General features: G+C 39.6%; 1 protein-coding gene across 1 annotated transcript in view; it reads right to left on the bottom strand.

Annotated features, from left to right (window-relative positions):
- The window catches only part of b3galnt2 (beta-1,3-N-acetylgalactosaminyltransferase 2), a 37,487-nt gene extending 31,964 nt beyond the window's left edge, over nt 1-5,523 (bottom strand). Inside the window, exon 1 of the mRNA XM_041789214.1 lies at nt 5,252-5,523. Coding sequence (XP_041645148.1) covers nt 5,252-5,360 — 109 coding nt within the window. The 5' untranslated portion in view covers nt 5,361-5,523. The remainder of the gene's footprint in view (nt 1-5,251) is intronic.
- Between the last annotated feature and the right edge of the window lie 4,193 nt (nt 5,524-9,716).

Below are 9,716 nucleotides of genomic sequence, written 5' to 3'. Positions count from 1 at the left end.
CAATAAAAGCGTTTCAGAAAAATACCAGCCGCTGACTTTTATTTTGAAGAGCCTGACGGAAGTACTGTGTTCAGCATTGAGTTAGCTTAGCTTACCAGAGAATACGGCTAGTTTACAGCAGCTTTTCTGACCTCATTTAACATGGCAGCCTGATCTTTTGACTCACTGTGGACTTAGAAAACAGTTAAAATAGACCTTTAAACGGTTGTTTACGCCGTTGTAAGAGGCAGCGCTGCAGCGCTGGGCTCTGAGACCAGCCAAAGCAGCTCTTAGCTTGTTACAGCCCCAGGCAGGCTGACAGAGACGGCTCACTGACTTTGTTACGGTACAGCCGTCAGACTTTGAGAGGAAAGAACACGTGTGTTTGCCTGCTAACCGTGTTTAGTCTCAAGAGCAGGTGACATTCGGTTAGTTACCTGGCTACAGGTAATGCTAGAGCTAAACGTGCTAATGACCGGACTCAGCCTGAGCTGTCCCTCATAAATCACTCTCTCCTCCAGCTGTAGGGGCGGATATTCCTCACAACGTAGGCATTTAAAGCGCTGATGACGCTGCTGCAGAAATCCATTCCATGGCAAAAATTTTTACTGGTGATGGTTTTAATACCAGTTTACCGCCCACCTCTACTCCAGCCTGAAAATAGCAGTTTTATTGGTTGTTTTTTTGCAGCAGAGATGTTATACATTACACATGCAATCATTTAAGTTCTGTTTTTTAGATTAGTCTGCAAAAAATCTAATTTTCTTTTCTCTCACTTTTCTACCTTTAAATAGGAAACAGAAATGTTCTGGTCACTGAGACTGCTGTTACATTCAAAATTGACCCCTATGTTAAAGAAATCCTAGTTAAACAGACACTTGGCATCTGTGTGTCGATATAATGTGAGCAAAAAAACATCAACTTCTCCCCCTCTTCTATGATTTATGCCACAGGTTCCTGATCCTCGCTGCAGTGCCTTTGATATTCAGTTTTCTCTGTCATACCATCATTCATCCCAACACTGAACTCATGAAAGGGAACACCTTCATGCCTCAAAGGATGGTTAAGATATCTCCCTCTGTTAGGAAAAGCAGATTAACCTGCACTAATGTTATAAAGAAGCAGATTAACCTGCACTAATGTTATAAAGCAGCAGATTTAACCTGCACTAATGTTATAAAGCAGATTAACCTGCACTAATGTTATAAAGCAGCAGATTTAACCTGCACTAATGTTATAAAGAAGCAGATTAACCTGCACTAATGTTATAAAGCAGCAGATTTAACCTGCACTAATGTTATAAAGAAGCAGATTAACCTGCACTAATGTTATAAAGCAGCAGATTTAACCTGCACTAATGTTATAAAGAAGCAGATTTAACCTGCACTAATGTTATAAAGCAGCAGATTTAACCTGCACTAATGTTATAAAGAAGCAGATTAACCTGCACTAATGTTATAAAGAAGCAGATTTAACCTGCACTAATGTTATAAAGCAGCAGATTTAACCTGCACTAATGTTATAAAGCAGCAGATTTAACCTGCACTAATGTTATGAAGCAGATTTAACCTGCACTAATGTTATAAAGAAGCAGATTTAACCTGCACTAATGTTATGAAGCAGATTTAACCTGCACTAATGTTATAAAGAAGCAGATTTAACCTGCACTAATGTTATAAAGAAGCAGATTTAACCTGCACTAATGTTATAAAGCAGCAGATTTAACCTGCACTAATGTTATAAAGCAGCAGATTTAACCTGCACTAATGTTATAAAGAAGCAGATTTAACCTGCACTAATGTTATAAAGAAGCAGATTTAACCTGCACTAATGTTATAAAGAAGCAGATTTAACCTGCACTAATGTTATAAAGCAGCAGATTTAACCTGCACTAATGTTATAAAGCAGCAGATTTAACCTGCACTAATGTTATAAAGAAGCAGATTTAACCTGCACTAATGGTATAAAGCAGCAGATTTAACCTGCACTAATGTTATAAAGCAGCAGATTTAACCTGCACTAATGGTATAAAGCAGCAGATTTAACCTGCACTAATGTTATAAAGCAGCAGATTTAACCTGCACTAATGTTATAAAGCAGCAGATTTAACCTGCACTAATGTTATAAAGCAGCAGATTTAACCTGCACTAATGTTATAAAGAAGCAGATTTAACCTGCACTAATGTTATAAAGCAGCAGATTTAACCTGCACTAATGTTATAAAGAAGCAGATTTAACCTGCACTAATGTTATAAAGCAGCAGATTTAACCTGCACTAATGTTATAAAGAAGCAGATTTAACCTGCACTAATGTTATAAAGCAGCAGATTTAACCTGCACTAATGTTATAAAGAAGCAGATTTAACCTGCACTAATGTTATAAAGCAGCAGATTTAACCTGCACTAATGTTATAAAGAAGCAGATTTAACCTGCACTAATGTTATAAAGCAGCAGATTTAACCTGCACTAATGTTATAAAGAAGCAGATTTAACCTGCACTAATGTTATAAAGAAGCAGATTTAACCTGCACTAATGTTATAAAGAAGCAGATTTAACCTGCACTAATGTTATAAAGAAGCAGATTTAACCTGCACTAATGTTATAAAGAAGCAGATTTAACCTGCATTAAACTGCCTAATACTTAGTTTTAAACCCTTAATAGCTGCAGACAGAGTGGTAGGAAACTATTATTTTTAATGATGCACCAGACCAACTGGAGTCTAGGGTGCTCATACTACCTGCACAATCATTCAACTGAATAATTATATTACAGTTCTTGAAATTAAAACAAACTTTGTTCTGTTTTCATCAGATGTTCCTGTACTCACCTCAAGACAATCTAGCAGTGCGTAGCCGGAAATCTGCTCTACTTTTGTCATGCTCATTTATCTGAAAATATCACCAAACCGCAGACATGGCCCCAGCTTCACCTGCCGGCTCAGATAATGAGGAGAACATCCTGCAATCAAAATCACATCTAGTACAGTATCGGCAATGTTTAATGAGCTACTATTATTTTCCTCATAAATTCATCTGCTTCAACTGATCATTGATTATTTGGCCTTAAAATGTAAGTAAGTTGTGCAAAATGCTCATCTCATATTCCCACAGCCACAGTACCATCTTCAAACTGCTCTTTTTATCGACGCAACTATAAAAGCAGACACACGATATCCACAAATGATGCATGCATCAGCTGTTTACATTCAACTCTGAAAAGCAGATTTTATTTTTTTTTTTTTTTTTTTGATTGGGTCGAGCTGTTAACTCTGTAAATGTAGTGATTATGTTTGAATTAAGTAATCGCTGCAGGTCTATGAAGCAGAGATGCTCAGCTCGCTTCAGTCTCTTGATGTTAGATTATGCCAGCCACACCTAACACTTATAATATTCACATCATTTCACACTGAAATACTCACACACATTAAGCCACACACTCCATGCAAGCATTGACAGGTTCTGCACAAACGCAGCAAAGTACAGCTGGGCAGCATGGACCAAAAATCATTCCTATCTACAGCACTTAACAAATGTATAAGACCAGCTGTCATATCTGTCAGAGACCATCCAGCATCATGAAGTGCTTTAATGCAGACTCTTTCATTTTCAGTCAGCTCTCCACGTTTTACCATTTTGAACAGGAATGAGGAATTTCAAACTGAATTCTCCCAAATCTGAGCCGGCTCACTGGGCTTCTCTGAGAGGTCAGAAATGAATCAAGCATAACATTTAACCACTAAAACTCATTTTTCTGTTCAGGAATGACAGTAAATAACTATAATTTGACACATTAATCAGAAATATTAATGTGCTTTACTATTTTTTCAGGGATTTTTTGTAAATCAGTAAATTGTAAAATTCATGGATAACAATAATAATTCTATTTTAGCATTAAAAATATCGTTTTTGGGGTGCGCCAGTAGTCGAGTGGTTAAAGTGCGCGCCATCTATGCAGGCGACCCGGGTTGGAATCCGGCCCCTGGCACTATTTCCTGCATGTCTCTCCCCGCTCTCTCCCTTGTTCCTGACTCTAGCCACTATCCTATCTAATAAAGGCAAAAAGGCCAAAAATAAATCTTTAAAAAAATAAATAGATATAGATATATCATTTGGGTTAAAGAGCTTCTACATGTTGGTGTATTAACCTTTGGTGTATTAACCAATGCTGTTAATTTAGGGCAGCTGTGGCAGAAACCTGACTGTGGTTAGGGTTAGGGTGGGCTAATACATTTGTTAACCACTGTATAAATATATTTTTTATTCTGCAAAGAAATAAATGGCTATAAAATTACAATTATCATAAAATTTGATATAAATGTAAAAAAAATCAAACCAAGTTGAAACCTTTTTAGTACCACAGCAACAGAGACAGAAGTCCAACTTACCTGATAGTAGGTGGGAAATGTCCATTTTTACATACCAAATATTGCAATGAATATTTATGCACATTGTATGAAATCTAGAATTTACACACATCTGTATACTGAGGTTATCAAAATCCTTCATCCTTATGTTAAAGATCCAATCTCCGTTATTGTAATGATCACTGGTATCAATAGCTCAGAAACATCATGATCTTCAGATTCATGTCTAACCAAACAGCTCCGTCTAAATTGCACAAATATGTTGACAACATTCAGGAAAGTGGATGGAACTGCACAGGAATGAGGGTAACCCTGGCTCCTTGCTATTTCCACCTTTTTTCCAAATAGTGCCCATGCATGAGTGTGCATACAATCTTTAATGATTAAACACAGTAAATTACCCAATATTAGACATCTAGGACTTTTATTTTTGGAGATGTTGTATCAACAGGATCATTTTATTCTGACTATTAAAAATGTTCCAAGAATAAATAAATAGTCATTGGCAATCGTACTAAATATATTAAATGGATTATCCTGAGGTTAACAGGCATGTTACTGCCGCTGGTTAAAACCGATTTGCTCCAGCATTAAGCACTGACTCTTTAGTTGTTTTTTTCTAATCATATTTTCTTATTCGACTAATCGCCGCAGCTCTGAGCAGAGCTCGGCTGTCTATCGTTAGACTATCCCAGCTACGCCCAGCACTTCTAACATTCTCCTTCACCGTAGAAACGCATGTTAGTCTGAACTACCTGTTCCTGTACTGACCAGCACACACACACACACACACACACACACGAACACTGGCGCTGAAAGCAAAGTTAGCCCGCCGCGCGGCTGCGGAATGAGAAAGTTCCGAGGCTTCGTGGAGGTGAAGCCCGGGGTTCGTGGCTGTAAAAGTACCCGAGAATGTGTTGTTGTCCAGCGGGGTGGAGGAGGGTCGATGAGCCAACCACAAGTGCACCAGGACGGCGACAGCACAGGGCAGCAGCACGAGCGCTAGCCTCCGCATGGACGGAGCTCCTTCTCCTCACTCAGCCGGAGCAGCTTCACTCTCAGCGGCGCGGAGCCTCTTCCTGAGCCGCCGACACTTCACGGTGTGAGCCTCTCCGAGTGTGCGCTTCATTCTCAGCTCCGCAGCTCTCCGCCGGGCTCTCACCACCGCCTCATGTCTGCCTCCGCTGCTCGGAGAGACGGACCAATGGGAGACGAGGAGCCCCGCCGCGTTGCACTCTGGGAGATGGAGTTGAATACTCGCTGTGCCGTAACGGCGGTCTTTTATGCTAGCAGTAACATTTAGACATTGTTAAGATGTAAATGACCACTAAATAGATACTCGGATCCTTCCTTTCTTTGTATTTAGTAGCATTAATATAAGAAGGGGAAGTAGTAGTGATGTTCATTTAAAGGAAAATGAGCTCTGCCCAAGTGTGCTAGCTTGATGCTAACTCAGGAGCCTTTAACATTAACATGCTAACGGCTGTAGTGCTGTGCATGCTAATTTAGATTTCAGAAACTTTGTTTTTCACTTGATAATCCATCTTATGTCTTTATGCTTTACAGTAGCTATGATGAGGGGAATATGTAGTATTATTGAGGAGGTATTAAACATAGCCGACATTTATCCCTGGTTCCTATAGACATAATTTACGTAGACGCCTCATTGACTGTGTTTGCCCGCTGCCGGTGCGTCCGCTTCTCACTTTTTAGAGCTTCAATGATAAACATGTTCATAGAAACTTCTAGTAAATTATCATTTTCACAATAACATGCCATGGTTCAAGGTGCACTGTGTAATATTTAGCCTAGTAGCATTTAGCTGAACAAACTTGGTAAAATAAAGCAAAACATTTCTGAGACGTCTATCTAAATAAGTGTTTAGTCATCTAAATTCAAAAATAGCTATTTAAAAAAAAAAAAAAAACAATTCAGAATATACCTTTAATTCATACATAGGGAGGGTCCTCTCTATGGATGCCGCCATCTTGGATTTTTACATGTTTCCATGGTAACATAGAGGAAAAAAAGGATAAATAAAGTTATTGTATTGTGTTCACATTACAGATACACATTAAATTCAACTGGTTGCCACAGTTTCTAGCCACTTCTAGATGTTGATATACAGTTTTGCACACTGCACCTTTAAGTTACTATACGGTATATATATATATATATATATATATATATATATATATATACACACATATATGTATATATATGTATATATACACAGACACACACAGTGCTTGACAAATGTATCAGACCAGCTGTCATCTCTGTCTCAGAGACCATCCAGCATCATGAAGTGCTTTAATGCGGACTCTTTCATTTTCAGTCAGCTCTCCATATTTTACCATTTTGAACAGGAATGAGGAATTTCAAACTGAATTCTCCCAAATCTGAGCCGGCTCACTGGGCTTCTCTGAGAGGTCAGAAATGAATCAAGCATAACATTCAACCACTAAAACTCATTTTTCTGTTCAGGAATGACAGTAAATAACTATCATTTGACATATTAATCAGAAATATTAATGTGCTTTACTATTTTTTCAGGGTTTTTTTGTAAATCAGTAACTTGTAAAATTCATGGATAACAATAATAATTCTATTTTAGCATTAAAAATATCATTTGGGTTAAAGAGCTTCTACATGTTGGTGTATTAACCATCGCACAAACATGAAAGATGGTTGTGGTAATTACCAATGCTGTTAATTTAGGGCAGCTGTGGCAGGAACCTGACTGTGGTTAGGGTTAGGGTGGGCTAATACATTTGTTAAGCGCTGTTTGTGCTTCACATATATCAATAAAAAAGTTGGAAAAAGGATGGATGCCGTTCTTGCGTTAGCCTGTCATTGTTTTTAGCACCACTGATCTGTTGTTAGCAGACAAACCTTTAAAACGACACACCGCAGTACTTCATGTATTAAAAGACTGTTGCTGCAGCGACAGGCAACCGCAGGTAGAGCTGTGTCTACAATTTCTAAAAAATGCACTGGCAAACAGCAAAAGGCTCTGAAAACAGGTCAAAATAAAAGTTTTTACTACATTTAGTGCCGCCATGCTGAGACATGGAGGTCGGGGCGCTCTGTGAAAGACCGAGTTCACAAGTTTTAAATAGGACTTTAAATACGAGACGTTCTGTTTGCCATTTCTGCTCACAAGTCGGAATACAAGTTAGGATGACAAATGTAACGCAGTATTACTCCCCAGGACAGAGCATGCCCACTGCGTCATGTGTTCTGTCGCTCTGATTGGTCCATAACAAATGTGACGGACAGAGCTTTTATCCAATCACAGACAAACACTGTCTATGGGGCGTTGCCCTGAAAAATGTGAACTATATCCCATGCCATGGCGCGTGAAAGCATCCCTTTAACAGGACAGAGAAGTAGGGGGGGTCCAGAAGGAGGGCTGTGATCGTTTCTGTGGTAAATTATTTTACAGAAATATTATTACAAAGGGATTGTTCTGGAGATATCAGGCTTAACATAATGTCACAGATGTCCATAAAAACAACCTGAAAACATGACAGCAGGGCTCGGATATTACCAGTTTAAATGTAAACATTTCTGCATGAACTCAGTTTCTATCAGATGCGTCACTGAGCTCGGCCACAGAAGAACATTTCATCACTCATTAACAGATGAATATGCATCCCAGCAGGAGAGAAGTGAAGCTTTTTACACATCTCCAGGCAAACGCAGCAGCACCCTGCAGTTTCAATCTCACCGACGACTTAAAACCGAATGGTTAAGTAAGCACCATGAATAATTGACCTCATGTTGTTAGAAGTCAATGAGACGCTAAACAGTGTTTACAGCTAAAAACAATCAGAGGTAGAACTTCCTGTTCATCACATGAAGAATGGAGGCTTTAGGACTGTCGTCATTCTTACAGATTAGGAGAAAAGAGGGAGAAAATGGTGTTCTAGCTGATTGCATGGCTTCAAACTGAGTTGACATGTTGTTGCTTTAAGATTAGAACATAACTTTATGAATGCAGGGACTTTGTGCTGCACATGAATCATTTACATAAATCTGTTGTGCACACAGACGGTGCTTGAGGAGGATTTCTTCTGACTTGAAGAGTGGCTGTTTTTTCCTAGAGAGGAAGAGAGGCTCACTTCTGCTGCCATGCTTCATTTATTGTTGGTTTTAATGGAGTTCCAGCGTTGCAAACATGTTATTGTAGAGGCTTCACAGAGCTCTCCAGGAAATATAATAAGGGCTCCTTGAGCTGTGCTGCAGTGGAGAAGTCTCTCCTGAGCTAGAATTCATTATTTCAAGTAGTTTATGCAGAGAAAATAAAAACATCTGCTTTTTTAATGCCAGACCTGTTTCTACTGTCAAGTCTTCTGTGAAGAAGAGTCTGAATCTTTAACAGCATCACTAATGTTAGTTTAAGCAGGAGGAACTTGGTTCAGGTGCTTCTGAGCCCACTGAAGTTCTCTGAGTATAAATAGACCGTGCTAAAACACAACGCTGTGTCCTCCTCTCCACGTGAATCCACTAAAAATGGAGTGTTTAAGCTAACAAAGATGTCTGAGAATCGTGCCGACACGCGAGGCACCGGAGGCACAGATATGACCGCTAGCATCTACGGCCCGTTCCTGTCTCGGTGTCAGGCTTACAGCCTGTCTGATATTAATGAGCAGATTCCACATATTTCCTAGCCACTGCCTTCTGTGGTCTCCAGTTTCTCTCAGACCAACCGTGCTGGTCTTCACCTCCTGATCCACTCACTTCATGCAAGAATTGCGAGCTCACAGGATAACTAAGTCCAACGTAGAGCAGCAGGTAAAGATCAGGATTCTTCACCTGTCTGAGGTTAATGAGCCGCTCACATTGATATCACTCTGATGCTTTTTCCTTCTATCACTGATTCTTCAGGATATTAAGAGGTCCATACTCTCCTGATGGCCTGTGTGAAGTCTGTGTGTCGTGTTGTACATTGAAGCACGCTCCCTTGAACGTAGACTTGATTTTGAGCTGGGAGGTGAGAAACGGTGTATCTGCCATACACTGGACCATGGCACTTCCTGTGAAATCACAATGGCTGACTAGAAAAGGCATTGCCCTGCTTCAGAGTGTGCAGAGCATGTAGAACAGTGTGCAAACAGAGTATGTGTAATTTGAGGGTTACTGTGCTCAGGCATCCTGCTCTATTCAGCTCTGTTTAGCTCTCTTCCATTTCATAGCTTTAGCCTTTGTATCAAACGGTACTCTTTTTAGCCAAGGGCTGGTGGGTGAACTAAAGCCTATACTCATTAGAGAACAGTGGTCTCCTTCCAAAGTTACATATTGCTGAAAGCAGGTGACCAGGGCACTCTGTGGAAATTGGGATGGACACTGTTTCCACTTGCTTAAA

This window comes from Cheilinus undulatus, linkage group 6 (assembly GCF_018320785.1).
Source record: "Cheilinus undulatus linkage group 6, ASM1832078v1, whole genome shotgun sequence".
In the NCBI taxonomy this organism is placed as follows: Eukaryota; Metazoa; Chordata; class Actinopteri; order Labriformes; family Labridae; genus Cheilinus; species Cheilinus undulatus.
The sequence above is the reverse complement of the archived record's forward strand: the minus strand, read 5'-3'. Positions and strand labels throughout refer to the sequence as shown.